The sequence below is a fragment of the Siphateles boraxobius genome, unplaced genomic scaffold (genome assembly GCF_051911475.1).
Source record: "Siphateles boraxobius isolate OS27281-9 unplaced genomic scaffold, OSU_SipBor_1 22, whole genome shotgun sequence".
NCBI classification, from domain to species: domain Eukaryota; kingdom Metazoa; phylum Chordata; class Actinopteri; order Cypriniformes; family Leuciscidae; genus Siphateles; species Siphateles boraxobius.
The window spans coordinates 36,676,422-36,695,546 of NW_027508833.1; the positions used below are offsets into that span (position 1 = coordinate 36,676,422).

General features: G+C 38.9%; 1 protein-coding gene across 19 annotated transcripts in view; it reads left to right on the forward strand.

The window, feature by feature from the left end:
* Positions 1-19,125, forward strand: part of gphna (gephyrin a) — a 96,416-nt gene that overhangs the window by 52,791 nt on the left and 24,500 nt on the right. For 7 of the 19 annotated variants that reach the window (XM_077240025.1, XM_077240029.1, XM_077240031.1 and 4 more), the window contains 4 exons: positions 180-311; positions 11,294-11,335; positions 12,479-12,553; positions 17,647-17,709. In XM_077240025.1, coding sequence (XP_077096140.1) covers positions 180-311; positions 11,294-11,335; positions 12,479-12,553; positions 17,647-17,709 — 312 coding nt within the window. The remainder of the gene's footprint in view (positions 1-179; positions 312-11,293; positions 11,336-12,478; positions 12,554-17,646; positions 17,710-19,125) is intronic. The other 12 variants (XM_077240036.1, XM_077240039.1, XM_077240041.1 and 9 more) reach the window with 5 other exon arrangements.

The following is a 19,125-nucleotide window of genomic DNA, read 5'->3' on the forward strand; positions in this document are numbered from 1 at the left end:
TTTTTGTTACATTATAAATTGCTCATCATCAAATTGCTTGTGTCCTTACTGAATAAAAGTATGAATTTCTTAATGACTCCAAACCCTTGAATGGTAGTGTAAACAATAATATTTCAGTGAAAATGCTTAATTCTGACAATTCTTTACTGAATTTGACTGGCACGGTCTTCTATTTCCAGATCCCAGAGTCCATCATTTCGCGAGGCGTGCAGGTGTTGCCGCGGGACACCGCCTCTCTCAGCACCACGCCCTCAGAGTCTCCTTGTGCTCAGCAGTCCCGCCTCTCCACTGCCTCCTGCCCCACCCCTAAAGTAAGACTCAGCCCCTTCTCCCTTTATTCACACCATTCCTTCTCCCTCAGCTTTTTGTTTCGTCATGCACTCAGTATCCTCCATGGCTGGATCCTCATCTGCTGCCACCTCATTGGCTGCTTGACACACTGCTTTGCATTCCAGACAGCAGTGACTTTGCTCAATGGGCCGTGTGAGAGGAGAAGCGGGGCTTCTTCACTGGCTGAATTTTAAGTTTGGCCAATTTGATTTTCCTCCTGTAGCGGTTGACAGTTTGTTGTTTTAGATCCAGCAGTATGATTAGATGAATTCTACGAGGGGCTATTAATTCATAACATTTGTTATTATTTTTTTAAAGATATTCGAACAGCCACAAAGGACCAGCTGCTCTCCACCTGCTGACTTAATGCGGAAACATTATGGGAAGCACACTAGCCAGACTGGATTTAAACTTTTTGGATGAAGACCCAAATTTGGTTTGAATATGAAAAATGTTCCAATCACAATGTTCTCTCACCATCCTGATTCTAACAAACACTCACAGAATTCGGCGTGGTCTTGCTGTTATCAGAGCAGAAACGAAAGCTGCTGTTCTCCGTACGTTTTTCCGTTGTCTCCATGTGCGTTAATTTGTTAATTGCGTGAGCTTATTTTGCCCATTAGACTGAAAGATCTGAAAAAACACATACATTTACCCGCTCAAAGACTAGGGTTGGGTATCGGTTGGGTTTTATCCGATACCAGTACCTACTCAGTATTTTTTAAACGGTTCCGGTGCTTAAACGGTTCTTGAACCAGTACTTAAGAAAACGAAACCGCACATACTTAAAAAAGAATACCCTTTTATTGGACACAATACATCTTTAAACAATATAAATACAAGTAACATGTGGTAATAATAAATAAACCAATATAAAATAAAAATTCACATTTACATAATATCAAATAAAACAATATTGTATCAAACAATGTAATAATACCGGAGATTAATAGAGATTACTACCAGGGTAATCTAATCTCGACATGTCAGCTTGAAACAGTCATGTAAGTTCTGGTCGTTGTACTAGTTACGGCAGCGTTTAGCTTGGCGAGTTTGGTATTTCGTTCCCACTGCGTCTTAGCTATGCAGTGTTGAGTGAACCTATGAAAGAGAACGTCTCTGGTTACTGGTGTAACCTATGTTCTCTGAATAGGGAACGAGACGCTGCCTTTGCTGCAAAGATCCTCGCGCTGCCGACAAACTTCCTTTTTCTGCAGAGAAATCTGAGGAGCAGATTGCGCGCACGCCAATATAATATGACGACGTCGAGGCGGCGCCCGCGCCATCAGCCAATGAATTGGCGTGATTCTATATGGGCTTCAGACAATCGGCACAGAGAGGGCGTTCTGACCCGTGATTTTACACATGAAATGCACCCAAACCTTGGAGCGTTTTGCCTTCGGCATCTTCATTAATCCCCTCGCTATCAGTTCAACGAGCGGCACTGAAGTTGACGCCGGAACACCAGGGGGCGGTAAAAAAAACTCAGGCACCGAAATCAAGCACTGAAATTTTTGTTCTTATTCGGTCTCGTTACTTCCGTTTACCTCGGAACCGGTTCCCTATTGGCACCGCGTTTCGGTACCCAACCCTATCAAAGACCCTCCCCTCGAAGAAATCAGGACAGAAGTTCTAGGAACTCTTTTGGAGGAACTAATTTAGCTCCTACATCAGAGTAGGGTCTAAACCTGCACTACAGGAACTATCCGTGACGTTAGTCTTCGCTGATTGGCCGAACGCACGCGTAATGCCAGCTGACCGCCATTTTTAAAAAGGCTGTGTAAACACACAGATTGTAGCCTATATATTTACTCAAAAAACTAACTCTACGAACATGGAAAACAGTGATAGATGGGCCTCTTAACCTTTACGCTGACGAGAAAATCCAACGCAACTTTGAGGGGACCAAGTGAAGCATTATTATGTATTTCTGCTCAGCAACACAGGAAATCAACAACATGTGTGGCTTACGTCACTTCAGAGTTCCTACCGGTTCCTACTGGCGGTGCGAATGCAACCAGTAAAATGTTCCTAGGGGAACCATTAGTTCTCGGGAACATCCCCGGTGCCTAGTTCCTAGAACTACCCAATGCGAAGCCCCTATTGTGTCAGTATTTGGTCACTTTATACATCATCAAACATGCACTCGCATCTCAACTTTTGAATGAAAAGTGCTATTGGTGTAGAGTAGACAATCGAGTTGTTGACTGAATGTAGTCATTTCTTTGTGTTTATAACAAGTTACATTTTGTTGTGGAGTTTGTGACAATAAGTTACTTTGATTTCAGCTCTTTCTCTATTGTTTTTTTAGTGTCATACTATAAGTGTGTGTTTCTTTTGGCCCTGACGACGTGGACATCATGGGTCAGGACCACTGTATGTGTGTCAATTTAGCTCATGAGACAATGGGTCACATAAGTCATATGTGTGTGTGAAATCTGTCAACATAATAAGAAAAATAAGTAATTAGTGGTGCTGCACTAGTTTCTCTGTCTCCCTCTAGTGAACAGAGTGTGTATTACAACAGATAAAGTAGATAAAAGTATTTGTCTAAGTAACAGACTATGGAAAGTTGGTTTGCAAAGTGCTTGAAGTATATAATGGAAATGTTTTGGCCTCTTTATATCATATTTTTTTTTAGGATGTATGTGAAAGCCTGTGGTAAGCAGATTTCCAATGAAGTGCTCTAAGCTTCAGCGTTGACCTCAGGCTGGGTTTTAATTCTGCTGACTGTTGTTTTTTATGACAAGTGTCTGGCAGTTTGGCTTTAGTTGCTGAACAAGGGTGTCAGGTGGCACTTAACAGTTAGAGGCTACACACAGTAAAGAACGTGCAGAGAAGTAAGTGTGTGTTTGTGTGTACTCTGTTACATGCGCTGTTTAGCAGTGTACCTACCAGCTTGAGCATTTGGGGAATTCCCAGACCTGAAAAAATAGAGTTATCGCAGGTTCACAAACGTGAGAATTAATATGCGGATATTGCTTTTGTGTGTGTGTGTGTGTGTGTGTGTGTGAGAGAGAGAGAGAGAGAGAAAGAGAGACTGTGGTTGGGCTCACATTCATAGAGGGGCCAAATTAAATTTGTAATCAAATTAAAATCTGTTTTCTAAATGCATGTCATTGATCTTATTTTGAGCATTTCATTTAAGTTTGACCTCATCATTTTTAATCAAAATGTCATAACTCAACCGTTTAGAAAAATCGGGCTGGACAAGTACAGTGTGGACCCTAGCGTTTGTGTAAAAAGTGAAGTATACTTTGGGCTTAATATATACCATTACATAGATTTAAGATAGACTTACGTTTTGTGAAAATAGGAAAACAAAAAATACATTTAACATGTAATAACCCCATGAACAGTCATTTACAATGATTAAAAGCCTCATTATCATAAAATCATCCTAAAATTTTTAGCATAATGAGGCTTTTAATCATTGTAAATCACTTTGGAATATTAAAATTTTTTAGGCTAAAATGTATCATTAAAAGATTAATCGTTAAAAGATCTCAATCTCGATTCAAACACCCACATGATTTTATTCTTAATTGACAACGATTTTCCTGTTTCTATTAATCCTTTGACAAGCACGATCACAGCAAACATTCAAATCTGCGTTTACGCTTCCGCTGACCCCGAAACAGCTTCACAAACACTCCTTTCAACCCCACAGGGTCATTCATTCGGTCTTACAATAATTCAAATGATCACAGAAGTACTGGAATAAAAGTTTATAGTTTGGAAATAAACACTGATGTCTGTCACCTTTCATAACTCGACACTTCAAATAAAGATTGTATATCACCTCTAAGTCGTGAAATGTTACTGTTAAAAAATCTATTATTGAATCATTCATTCAAGAGATTTATTCAAAGATGCAGATTCATCCAGTAATAAAATAAGTGACTTTTTTGAACGAGTCATTGAATCATTCATTCACACAGATTTGTTTTTGAATAATTAATTTAAATTAATTAAATATTTTTAAATGGACCACAGCAGTTAACATTTTGTCAGAACCTCTAGTAAATTACATGTTATTTTGTTTAGTTGTCTATTCAGAATCATTGGAGAATCTTGATCTCTATTTAAAATAAAAAATAATATATATATATGTATATATATATATATATATATATATATATATATATATATTTTTTTTTAAATGTATTTATTCTCAAATAACCTTTTTTATGAGACTTAGAATGATAATGTGGGTAAAGATACATAGTGCGCTCAATATTGTCTGGATCTGTGTCTGAATATGTTCTTTTTTGTTTGACTCCTTCCTTATTTAGTGAACTGTGTGACATTCACTGTGTAGTGAACAAATCAGCAGTTTTGCACACAATATATGCATGAATGCATAAAAGGTAGCTTATGTTCTGGTCAGCAGAATGGTGTAGTAAACATCAGCAGAGGTTAAATTCCAGTTTCCCAGTCGTCTCTTTCCAAGCTGACAGCTTGTTGTATAAGAGAGACTTTTAGAACCATGCTGACGCTAAAATCGTTACAATGAGGATTCACTGAAACTTACCATTCTGAACAAACAATTACTATGTCATCAAAATAACAAACAGGCCTAAAGATCGGATGTGAAGCCAAATTGGATTTTTTGTGCAGTGTGAAAGCAGCGTGTGATTAAAAACCTTTTCCTAGCATACATCATCCAGTATGGCCAGAGGCAACACACACACACACACACACACACATGCTCACTGCATTCCCTCAGCACACCGTCCAGCTGTTACATAAGACCGTGTTTGGCTGTGAGCTCTCCATGCGCACTAAACACAGAGGTAATAATGCATAATACGTTTTTACACTCTCTCTTCCTCTCTTAGCCCACTCACATGCTTCGTCTGAGCCGATCTGATTTCGGAAAACACTCTCCGTAACCGCACACACAGACGTCAACCCGTTATGCCATACATCCCTCAAATCTGTGGTTGCACTTCCTCCAAATTTAGATCCCAGTGTTTTTTTCACATCCTCCGCTTTTGCATGCCGTCTCACTCCACCTCTTTCTCCCCTCCTACACTCTCTCTGGCTTCATGCGTGTAGTGTGTGTGCGTGTGTCAGTGTGTGCACGGGAGACTTGCGGCATTCTTCTGTGTACCAGGATAAAGCATGGTAAGCGCCGTCTTTCTCCTCTCTGATGCGTCACTCTGTTTTGTTATACACGTGTCTGTTTCGGATGTGTGTGCGTGTGGGGTGTAAGTGAGTAGGGTTTCAGATAGACTCCGAGGGGGATTTCAGGGTGCAGCATGATCTACGGCGTAAGGAGCAGCCCCTTGGTTTTGTAACAGCTGCAGTGGTCTGATGTGGTTGTAGCTACAGGAAACATTACTGTGGCTTTCTGAATGGAGGCTCCATTAGGCGCCACTGTTTGGAAATGTAGTTGATGTAGTATCAGTGCTTCCCAGTCTGGGAAGCACTGGGATCTGGGAATCCCAGATCTGTACAACAGTTCCAGGTGAAGGTGCTTACAGGGAGAATCTTGTTGTTTCCTTTATGACTTGTGCATATTTGTTTCTGTCGCTAACTATGCGTGTTTGCCTGATGTGCAAGTGTACGTATGCTTGTTTTTGTTGTGTGTGCATGTGCACTCATATTCATAGTGTGTGTTTGTTTGTGGGAGGGGGAATCTGATATTTTACACACTTTGGATTTTCCGTTATAAAGACACAATTTTCTCAGAAGTTTTATAACGGACATTTCATGAATAAGTTCCAACACAATGTTATTGTAAAAAATATATAATGTAATGTAATTCAACATAATATAATATAATGGAACGTAATGTATTGTAATGTAATGCAATATTAAGCAAAAACAGGCTATCTCGCTGGAAGAATATTTAGGCTACATTTACATGACAACGATGTACAAAAAAAAAAACTAAGAACGTTTTTCCTTTGCGTTTTTCGCATACAGACAAACAACATTTGTAAAGAAACACTAAGTGAACACATAATACACATGCGCATGACGTCATGGTTTTCAAAAATTATCGTTTCAGTATTTTACACAGAGACGATAACAAAATCGTTTTCAAAAACGTGCACTACGTGCAGTATCCATAGGGATCAGATGCAGTGTTTGTGGTTCAAGTTTTCCCTGGTGTCTGCGCGTGCAATATGTGGCAATATGCTAATGTCTCGTCTTGACGTCACAACGAAACGGCTTATGACTCGTTTTAAAAACGATTAATTTCATTGATTCAGAGTCGACTCTTACTTTTGAAAGAAAATAACTTTATATACGGTGCACTTTCAGATTTAAAACTTTGCCGGATGTTTTCATTCACTTAGAGCTATGTTACACACTACATGAAAGGTTATTTTTCAAAATCCATAATAGGGGCACTTTAAGATTTATAACAGATCCTGTGAATGCCATGTTTCCGTTCCAATACAGTCACAAAAAAAAAATCCAACAACATCCTGCAACAAATTCAAGTATTTGGCCTCAAAATTTGACATTAAAATGTCAGATAAAGAATGTATGACTGAATTAAATTACAATGCTTGGTTGTTCTTAACCTTTGCAATTTGAATTAACTTTAATTTGTGCAATATTCATCTTTTATTCTTTCATATTCTTTGATTATTCGGGATTTCACAAATTGTATTGAATAAATTACCATATTATATGTTATAATACAAATATACATTATTATAGTATATTATTTGCTCAGATGTAGTTTGCAACACTTCTTGTAGATTGACCTACTCAGTGTGTCATATATGATAAGTGCAACAACACTTTATGACACGACACATGATGGTATCATACCTTTTAATCACTGGTGATTCCCATCATGTGTGTGATGTATAATAAGTCGAGATAACAGCAATATGAGATATAGTCAGAGAGATTCAAACGGAAGCTTCACTGGATGGTCAGAGGGACAGCGTGTGTGTTCACTGAGGCGAGTGTGTGGTGTGTTCACTGGTGTGTGCTTTGCGGGATAGGGTTGGCTAAGGATACCAACTGGAGGGGCTTTCAGCAACAGACATAAAAAGAGACTAATTAAAGGAGGGGTAGGCAATTTTCAGAGAGACTAGCAATAGCGAGCTTTGAAAGTATATGTCCCACCCTCCCTTCAGAGCGTCTCCAAAGCCACGCCTCCTTCAAAACACATGAACGCGTTCAGCAGGGAGCAAATAAGGCTATGTTTACACGGAAACGATCTGAAGAGAAAACGCAAAAATGGCGTTGCGTTATCACTTTTTATTCTGCGTTTAGACGAGCGTTATGGGGGGGAAAGCCGCGTGGATATGGTGACGCAAAAGTGTGGGAAATTCGATGTAGTATGCACTCCAGGCGGCTAGGTGCCATTATGAAGCACTGCCACACAACAACACCAATATCTGAGAATATTTTGTACAACTGCTGAAAAGACTCCTGTACGTTTATCAGAGCTGCTAGGGCAACTTGAAGGTCTGATGTATGGAAATAATCCGACATGTTGGTTGTTATTTTCCTGTGCTGGCACATGCCTGTCTTTGGACGGGAACGCGACGGTGGAGCGTTTTTAAGATTTCCACTCTGGAGGGTGGTTTCACTTTTTAGCGTTTTTAATTCCCAAAGCCATGTAAACGAAAGGCACGTCCGATAAAATATTTTTACGTTTTCACCCGGAATCGTTCTCGTGTAAACAGGGCCTAAAAGCGTCACGAGACAGCGTTAAACTACCTCATGTCTCAAAATACATAACATTACAATAATAATGAACGTAAACAATTAAAGGTGCAGTGTGTGATTTTTAGCGGCATCTAGTGGTGAGGTTACGAATTGCAACAAACAAAAGTTACGGTGGCCGACAGGAAAATATGTCATCGTCTGAGACAGTAGAGAGTAGCAGTTCAGCAATGAGGTTTCTTTACAAGGATAAATTAAGAAACTATGTTTACTTAATTATTCAGTAAAACTATATGTTATTGCGAATATTATTGTTACTTGTTCATCATTGTGTCAGTGTTTTATTCGCTGAACTAAGCTTGCTTCCTTGCACGAAGAGCAACATAGTAACGAAACGCGTTTGTCCGTTTAGGGCTCCTGTAGAAACATGACGACACAATATGTCGACCTCGATAGAAGGGGGCGCCCGTGGTTATGGAGATATTAATGTCTCATTCTAAGGTAATTAAAACATAACGGTTCATTATGCAAGGCCTTTATTGACGTCTAAATTTAATTTCTAGTGCTTTTGCGTTGATGCCGATGGTGAAAGTTCTCTATGGTGCCTTTTAACTGATGTAAGCAATAAACCCATTGCTTTGGTGTAAATAATGGCATCAATATGTCTATTATCATAAATACAGTTTTTCAAAATATCTTTATAAATTTGCATGTCTAAAAAAATGTATAACATTGATCACATATTTAATTCTAATTTTTCTTTTTTTTTTCTTTTATGTTTTACCCTAAACCTGACCATTTTTAAACCTAAAAAAACCCCTCTTGTGTTGCACTCCAACACATTATGTTTCCACTTGTGGTCCTCTCCGATCCCATCTCTTTGCTCTCTGCTCTGTTTTATATGAATAAAGACCAAAATTATATTACATTATTGTGACTGCACTTTGCCTGGCTGTTAGGTGTTTTATGTTAAGTGTAGTAGGAGTCGGGTTATGCGCTGGCTATATAGGCCTATGTAACTATGTAGCTGTTCAAATTGAAAATCATACCTCAAGTCATGATGACTAAATAATATAATTTTCATGAAGACAAAATTCCCATGCCCTTTTGCTTAAGTGGAGGTTTGACATGAAAGGTTTTTCATCGAAAGCAATACGTTACTGACTCTGTCGCTGGGCATGTTTGCTGTCAGTATAGTGACTACATTTGGTCTCTTGAAATGGGTTGACTTTTTAAAGGGAGCAAGACGGGACAGATGTTCTGCAATGCCCGTTTCAGTTGTAAAATGTATTATCATAGCTCTCAAAAGTGCTGGAGAAACCATTATTCTATGCTTTTGTGTTACTTGTATCATATTAGGTGTAAACAGGGCGGACCTTTATTGTGAATAATAAAAAAAAGAAGAAAGGTCACACAGAAATAGTTAAATATAGGATACTGGGATAACCAAAATAAGGCACTTTAAGCCACATAACACTAATAACATGTTTAGGTTGTATGTGTTAGTTTGAGAGACAGCGTATCTGGCTTAACCTCTCTGGAAGTGTAATAAATGGACATTGACAGGCCAATGACCCTTTGCTCCCGAGCCCACCCCACCCCCACCTCCTCTCTCTCTCTCTTCTATTGATGAATGTTGAGGAGATTGAAGGTCAGCTGAAGGGGAGAACAGTTCCTTACGCTTGCCGTGGCGATTACACATCCCTGTCATTGAATGTGACAGTTGTGGAAGAGATACATATTGTATCTGGCAGTGCCTCTGGATATTTTTTATTTTTAGTAATGTGTGTGTGTGTTTGTGCGTGTGTGTGTGTTTGAGTGTGTGTGCGTGTGCACGTGTGTGTGCGCGCCTATGGGGTTAAAGGCTGGTACAAGTTTTCATGGAAACGTAGTGGTACATTATAGACTTGACTGGTTCTGTTTAATTCAAAGTATGTGTTTGTCCAGTTGTGTGTCCATTACCATAGTTTCAGTTCTTCATATTCAGACCTCAATCCATCCTTCATCTCATTCTTTAGTTTCTATTGTTTATTCATGTACATATCTTTTGACACATACAGCTACATTGGCAGTCTGTTAATGTGACCGTGTTCTACATTTCTATAATATCTCACACTGTACCAAAAACAGTGAGATTAAACAGGCTGTTTTTGTTACTTTACCTGCTACTGTAAGAGTTCTGTATTTAATTGAATTGTGTTATGAATGGCTAATTGCATGTGAGAAATACTAGCCTAATTCACACTGTCGTTCTTCAGAGTTGGCTGAGCTGCTGAATACTGAATTGGCATTGATATGTAAATGTTGGCGGTCGTGTTATGTTGTGATGTTATAACCGTGACAATTTCAAAATTACCTTTTTTTTTAAGCAGTTTAGTTTTCTTAAATGGATAGATAAAGCTTTGTGTTGTGAGTTTGAGAGTATGTTTAAACTATTTTAAAAATGAAAATTCTACCATCATCATTCACTCTCATATCTTTCAACCCACATGACTTTCTTGATCTGATGCGACACAACAGCAGAAATGCTGCAAGAGAAATACTGGCCATTTGCCATAAGAGTAAACGATAGTAAGTAAATTGGGATCCGGGTTGTCAAAAGCACCATAAAAGTATTAGTTAAGTTGTCCATATTACTCGTGCACTATATATTCCAAACCTCCTAAAGTTATGCAATAGCTTTATGTGATGAACAGACCAGAATTTGACATGCAGAGATTTAATGTGGCCAAGTTGTGGGAACAAAATCTTAATTTGTGGTTATAATATCAATTTTTTTTTCTTCTTGTCATAGTTTTGAGCTCCATAATTTTGTTTTATTTTGTTTCATTTCATAATTTTATTTGTTCATTTTGAAACTCCGCAACCCAGAATCTCATTTACTTTCATAAAATGGAAAAGCGGAATATAATATGTAGCCAACACATTCTTCAACATTTCTCTTTTTGTGTTCAAAGGAAGAAAGTCATTGAGGTTTGAAATGACATGCATTTGAGTAATTGATGACAGAATTTACTTTTTTTCTTTTCTTTTTGTCAGCGATCTATCATTGTAACTAGTTTGTTGCATGTTTAATTTTGAGTTTTGGGTTTTATTTTGTGTTTGAAGATAATCTCTCTCTGGAGGTCTTGGCAAACGTGTGCAGTTGTGTCCAGTCAAACTGGCAGTGGGGTTGCTGCCACCGTGAATATGTCCTCTCCCTGTAGAGCACTTGCCTGTGAGCCGCTGTAATGATGGGAATGCTGTTTCTATGTGTTCCCCCTGCTTGTGGCTGCAGTGTTAACCCTCCTCTTCCCTGTTCCCTCTCTCCCTACACCAGGCCCGGCTCACCTCCTGCTCATCCACTTATAGTGTCACAGAGGTACAGCATGTTTTACACTGCGCCGCCCATCACCCTGCGACTAACCACGCCCCTCTCAGAGACTCGGCCAATCACTGCTCACACACCCCACACGTTCACAACTCATCCCTGTGAAGCAAGTCCGTCTCATCGGTTCATTTATTTACCCCCAAAATGTTTGTTTTGTGTTTTTGTGTGTGTGCTTCAATTCATCAGTTTCTCGTGAATTGTGAACTTTTCTGTCTTTAAATAAGGATAAAGTGATCAGTAATTAGAAAAATGTATAGCATAATATGTGGAACATGTTATGATTGATTACAAAAAAACATTTAAAGCTGATGTAAGCAATTTTTATGAAATACCACCAATCATCAAATTATTACTGCATTATTTTAGTGTTTTTTGTATTTTCTATTATTCTCAATGGTGATTCTCATTACTTTAATATTTTTTTTTTACATTTATTTCATATCTTAATACTGTTAATTGTACAACATAGAGATAATATAATACGATTTAAATAATATTGTTTTTCACAGTACAGTAATGTGAATGATTTTTGCATTGCAGTAATTTTTCAAAAACAGAATTTAATATAATATAATTTTTATTTTTTTGATATGATATGATTATGTTCTTGAAAGATTTGATGAGATTCACCCTTGGAGGGCGGCTTTTTGAGAGTGTATAAAAGGATGGGGAATGGTGGCGGAAGTTGATTTCTGAATTGCTTACAGGAGCTTTAAAAACCACCAAATACACTCTTGTCCTTCCAGACTAAAATCTCTCATAATATTGTACTTTTCTGCAACACGTCCAGCTTCACAAAGTTGGAGGAGTTATAGAAATGAGCTTTAATACAACAACGAGTGCTCATTTTCCACGGAAGCCTCCCTTGTTTTTAGAGATCAGATGAAAAATGGGCGTAACACACAGAGACACGCTGCAGCTGCTTTGCTCCTCTTTCGTTGCGTAGTAGTAGTTGTAGTAGTAGGAAGATTTTGCTGTTATGACTTTTCGCTTGATTCCCCCTCATATTTTTCATATCAGTGTTAGATGATCCTTAGAGTGTGTGTTTGTGACAGTGTATATTGTGAAGTGTGGGTGTGTTTGTTGACGGGCAAGGCTGTATCAGGTGAGTTACTGTCCTGTGGCTTCCTCCAGGCCTCACGGAGAGAGTTCAGGGCTCACCTGGATGAGGTCATCACGCTCAAGTCAAGGTACTCTACCTTGGACCAGGTAAACAGATATCCCTTTCTCCCCTAATCTTCACATAAGTCAGCCCTCATTAAATCACACATACAAACATGCACCAGAGTCTTCCCTCAGAGTGTTGCACGTGGCCCACAGCCTTCTGATGTAGCATCAAGGCACTTTTTGTTATAGCTTTGACTTCTTGTCTTAAACAATCTCTCTTTCTCTCTTGCTTTGTTCCAAAACCTAGTGAACTACCTTGCTTTACCGACTACAATGATGGCTATCTTAGCGCTCCTCACATGAAGTGCACAGGAGAATCGATTCACAATTTTTTTTGCTATTTAATTAAATATATTTATATTTAACATCTTTCTTGACTTGTATGCTATTTTTGATGGATGTTTTTTTTTCTCAGAGTTTGTTGCAATGCATTTTGGTATTTCTGCATTCTCGCTTCTAACAATTTGGCCAAATTAGTTATTTTAGAAGGCAGTGTAATTATTAAATATTCCTAATATAATGCATTTGACACTTTTAGCTAATTGAAATTTCTTTAGAGTGTAATGTTGCTGTTTGAGTATGAAAAAGGTCTGCATAGTTACAAAGCACATCTTTAAAAGAGAGTTATTCTCTATTATTCTCTGTTATTCTCTATAGCACTGTTTCTGAACTCCCTGAAACGCCTTGATTGAGTTTTCTTCCGGGAAAGAACATGTCACAATATTCCTCATTTAAATAATTCGCAGGAAGACCGATGCAAAATAAAGGGGTGAGGCCCATAGACAGTAAAAGAAATGGACACAGCGACCCCATTGATTTCCCACGGAGAAGACTGAAGCCCGATTATTGCACTTCCTTTCTGATGGCGGAGCGACTGCGCAGGCTCAAACTGAGCGTGACGACAGTCTGACAGTTGTACATCTTCTAGTAACTGTGGCAAAACAAATCTGAATCACCTAATTCCTCAAAAACGTTGTTGAAATTTTTTGTCCCGTTGTTTTTATAGACTCTCTATCAATGGGCTTCTCCCTTGACTTTATGCCTCTATGTCTCCCCGATTGCCTCATCATAGACAGTAAAAGATTGCCTGCGAGCTTCTCCTCCTGTCTATACGGTAATGCATCTATTGTGCGACATAAAGTCGCGTGGTTGTGACACAATCGTTAGCCTGTTTTTAACAAAAACGGATTCTACGGGGCCGTAACGTAAGATACAAAGTAATGGAGTCTTTTATACATTGTCGTGTTTCTTTAGAAATAAATAATGGACAAATGAAGACTTTGGACGCCTCAGATGTAAAGTTATTCGCTGTCAAAGTGACGCCAAAATGAATGGGAGTCAGTGGAATGCTAACAGCAGGTGAAGTTCTGCTACAATGGCGGCTCCCGCGAGGCTTCAACTTCCGGCTGATGGATTACCCCCTTGGTGAGGCCTGGTTGAGTAGTGTGTTGAAACCAAGCGGCAACCTTCCTGTCTCAATTGAAACCAACACGGAACTGACTTAAGCCCCTTTCACACAGAGATTCCGGAAAATACACGGATAAAGAGACCTGGGATTTGACCCGGGTTCGTTTGACTTTGGTTCATTCACACTGCCAGTGATTTCAGTGAATCAGAGAGTGCGTTCACACACAACCCGTAAAAATCCCGTAAAGACATGTGCAAATCGATGAGAAATGCAATGTCTCAGCAGCGTCTATTGTTTGCTTATGACCCGCGATTTCTCTCGAGAAACCACTTTTGTGCATTTTTTTTCTCTGATTCGATCATAAACTAGCGCATTACGGACTGTTTCACACTGGGGAACCGGGACTGAACACAGCAATGTTAGTAGATCCCCAACCCGGCATCGATCCCGGCATCAATCTCGGGTCGTGTTTGCGTTCACACAGAAGGTGTTCTGGCAATTTCCCGGGATCAACGCGCTGTGTGAAAGGGGCTTTAAACTGCAATTCATCGACTGGCCGCTAGAGAAAGGCTGCAAAAGAGAGTCAATCCCATAGACCCCCCATGTTAAAATGCCCAACTTTACAGCAGAAAAAAAGTGTCTTTACAGCCTTCTTTTGGTATATATAGCTAATTTTGCCCTTCATGACAACTGTGAGGAGGGTGAATTTTTATATAACTCAACCGTTTAAATAATATTAAGCCTTAAAGTTCTGCATTATTAAGGGCGTGGCCACATGAGTGACAGGTGGATAGCCGCTGCTGTCACTACTAGTCGTTTGTCTGCTGTCTGTTAGCGTCACGTCACCTCAGCTAATCCCGCCTTTTTGCCCATTTTCGTTTATCCAGGAGTGACGCGCTACCATGATGGAGAAGGCCGGCTCCTCCCACTTTGGGCTTCATAAATGTTCTTCAGAAACCTACGGGTGACGTCACGGACACTAAGTCCATATTTTTGTACAGTCTATGATTGAAACTCGGTTATGTTGAGGGGCATGACATTTCCGAAACATGCTCGAAGCGGCTGACCAATCATAACACACTGGTCCAGCCGACCAATCCGAACACATTGCGTTTTTCGGAAGGAAGGGCTTCATAGAGACAGGAACTAAACAGAGTGTTACTGACAGACTGGGAAGAGAGGTGCTGCAACAATGTAAATATATCTGAAAAATAATGTTTTGTTTAATATTCAAGCATGAAAACCTTTTCTAGTAGACCCCAAAAACAAATTAAAGATTTTAGAAAATGGCATAATAAGTTCTCTTTAAAAAAAACACTGATACCAAAAAAACTGGATACACTATATTTATACAATACAATACAATACAATATATACTTTAAAATTAAATAAGATGCGAAATTTATGCAAATTAAAAGTTTGAGATCAGGTTGACTATTGTTTTTAATCAATTAATTGCCCTATATAATTATTCTTCTTCCTACCTTTTGGATCAACTTTCATGTCAGGAGTGTGACTATGATGCCTTAAAATACTGTCTAGTTAGGCAGCTCACTAAGTTTTGGAATACAGCATCTCTCTCTATCTCCTCTCTCTCTCTCTCTCTCTCTCTCTCTCTCTCTCTCTCTCTCTCTCTCTCTCTCTCTCTCTCTCTCTCTCTCTCTCTCTCTCTCTCTCTCTCTCTCTCTCTGTCTCTCTCTCTCTCTTTCTCCATCCCTCTTTCCGAGCTAATAAAATGGCTCACCTGCATTACAGCTGTTAGTTTCCATACTGTCTTATCAATCATTTCTGATTAATCACAGAGCGGAGTTCCTTTTATTGGGCCTGACACTCTCTCGTTAATAATTCATTCCCCATTGCTGTTTCCCAATTACTCCATCTTCATTGCACTGGTCAGGGATTAACTCTCATCTGCCCGTATGCTGACACATCGTTCCCCACCCTATGTGTGTGTGAGGACGTGTCTTTTTGTGAGCATGCGTTTTCAGTCCACTGAGTTCTTTGGTCCCACTCTGATTTAGAGAGACCTGACATTGCTGCATTGCTTTCATTGCCTCCATCCATTCCTTCAACCATCCTGTGATCATTGGTTACCTCCCATCTTCACTATGAGCTCATGCTGTCTGTTTTTTGATGAAAGGATGTTAGATGTACAAATAGGAGGAGGGGGAAGAATCAAACGTGCCACGGATGTACAGTCTTCCTTGCCTGTACAGGATTTGGTTAAAGATTGCTGGTTGACGGGATGCTACCAGTCTTAGATCTGCATGTTTGTGTCGTTGTGTTTGATATACCGGAGTTAAACTGGCCCATTTTTTAAATACTAACTAATACTACTGGGTTTTTAAGTACAGACAATGTGTATTTTTTATTTTTTATTCAAGAAAATAATTGATTAAACCGTTTTAATGTAATTTTAGTGTATTAACTGTTTTAAATAATTATTTTATTTTAATCATCTTATAATTCATTGAGTTATGGCCTGATATTTTAATCTACATTTTAGCAGCTGTTTTTGTGTTTTCATTATGATCCTTTTATTTACTATGATAAATCTAAATCTAGACTCTCTAGAATCTATATAACCTAAACAATAACTTGTAATCTAGTAAATAATAATCATAATGTATAATTATACCTAAAGTATATAAAGGGGTACTAGTTGATTAAAATTAATCACAGTTAATCTTATAGTATTTTTTTAGTTAACATGATTAACCTCAAACTTTGAACTGCTATTTTTTTTAGTGTAGTGCATTCAATTATAATGTATTCATCAAGTAATGGGATTACAGAATTTCAGAAAGAAATCAAATGAAACAAACAGTTTGTGCATTAACTACATTAAATAAATTCATTCATTTGCATTAACTCTAGGTGTATGGTTTTCTAGGATCTATGAAACAATGATTATTACACAATTTTAAACAGGGCTATTAGTAAATTAAATGTATCTTGAATTATGACTAATTATCTTAAACTTGCCTGCATTTTAGTTCACAATTTTTATTTTAGTGCATTCAGTACTTCACGAAAAGAAAGAAAACAAGTTAAACTAAACCATCCATCCATCCATCCATCCATCCATCCATCCATCCATCCATCCATCCATCCATCCATCCATCCATCCATCCATCCATCCATCCATCCATCCATCCATCCATCCATCCATCCATCCATCCATCCATCCATCCATCCATCCATCCATCCATCCATCCATCCATCCATCCATCCATCCATCCATCCATCCATCCATCCATCCATCCATCCATCCATCCATCCATCCATCCATCCATCCATCCATCCAAACTGAACTGTTATGGTGGCCATTAGCACACTGATAATCAAAACCACTGTCTTTTTCCGGTGTCCTCTGAAATCTCACTGGAACAAAAGTGCAGTATGTGCCGTGTGATTTCGCTAACTGTGCGTGCCGAGTGACATTGTGCCTCACCGCACCCCTCTTCCTCGCTAACATGTACAACCTTCCTGGCTGGCCGGCATAATGCCCACCTAAACATTAGCAACAGGAGCGAATGACGTCCAGTCAGATCTCTCTTCACCTCTCAGTGCTCATTCGTTTTCATCTCAGCTTGTTGTGTGTAAACTGAGCGAGCGCTGTCTCAGAGAGCCTTTAAAACTCATTCGGTTTTCTTTTTTTGGTCTCCCAAAGCTTCTCCTTTGCTCTGTCTGTTGTAAACCCTTTTGTTTCTGTTCATTGCCAAAGCTCCACTCTAGGCTGGAGGGGCTCAAAGATGATCGCAGGAACCATAGGACCTTCGACTCGCGAGTAACTATTCCCAACCCACGCAAAAAAAAGGAGCTGCTTCCATCCGCAAACTCTGCTTTGCGTCAGGAGTCCAAACTCCTTGCTTTACACTCTTCTTCTCTCTCCTTGTCTTGTTTCTTTCCTCTCTCTCATTATCTTGTCTGTAGACGTTGCTCTTTCTAATGCTCTCTTTGTTTTATTAGCCGTTTGGTGTGTTGGAGTCTCTTGTGGACATTGAGTTCTGTTTCTTAGATCTTTTTTCTCCTGTTTTCCTGTACCTTTTAAGTTTTATCTCCATTTAGATGCAGTGTTTTATTGCTGTTTGCTGTATGTGAGCTGCGCCTCATTGTTTTCTTCCTCTCCCGGTCTTCCTTTAACTCTCTCTCTCTCTCTCTCTCTCTCTCTCTCTCTCTCTCTCTCTCTCTCTCTCTCTCTCTCTCTCTCTCTCTCTCTCTCTCTCTCTCTCTCTCTCTCTCTCTCTCTCTCTCTCTCTCTCTGCTCTGTGTCGATCATTGATTTGTCGTGTTGGTGCTAGTCTGTTGTAACTGGATCGTGAGTAGAAAGGATTTGGGACTTGCTTGTGTGTCTCCCCCTATAGGCCAGGGGCATTGCGTCTCAGCACGAAGGACACATAAAGGGCTGTTTTAACACTTTCATGCAGTAAATCAAAAACTTAATATCTATAGACTTCAGCCACTATAGCCTCAAGTCAATGTGTATTTTTGCATGGAATTTGATTGCCCTCTCATACCATTACTCTTGGCCTAAGGGAACTCCATACTTTATGATACTTTGTATTGGTAGATTCCACAGTTACAGCTGAATGTGTAATCAAATTTGCTATTATTATTATTATCTTAAAACATTCATGGCTAATTTTGAGAGAAATTCAGCTTAAAAGGGGTCAAAATTAAACTGAATGGGAGGGAGTGTTTGAAGTCTTCTATTTTATGGAGCTACCTAGCTGTTAAAGTCAACTTGAAATTGACACGATTTTTAAAATACATTTATATTTTAATAGATATGTAAATAGTTAATGGCCTCTGAACTGACTGTCCTTAGGCTACTGTTGTAGGAAACTAAACTTTTAAAAAACATTACATTAGCAATATCAAATAGCATTGGATTTGAAAATTATCAAATCACTGCGATAAGTCGAAATGCTTTTAAGGCTAAACTTGATCTTCAACCTCAAGTTCCAGTCCAAAAGCAGACAGAAACCCCATTTTGTTTTTTTACGCCCAATTTTCACGATCCAATCAATTTGTGATGGATAAAAGCAATTTCTAAATTTTTTTTGTTCACTTGGCATTACTTGAGCAGTAAAATGACGATATAAAACCTATAAAGGTACCATAAAAGTAGCATTTTATGTCTTCCGAAGCTGTACAATAGTGTTTTGTGGTGATCCAATCAAAATTTCCACTTCAATGTTTT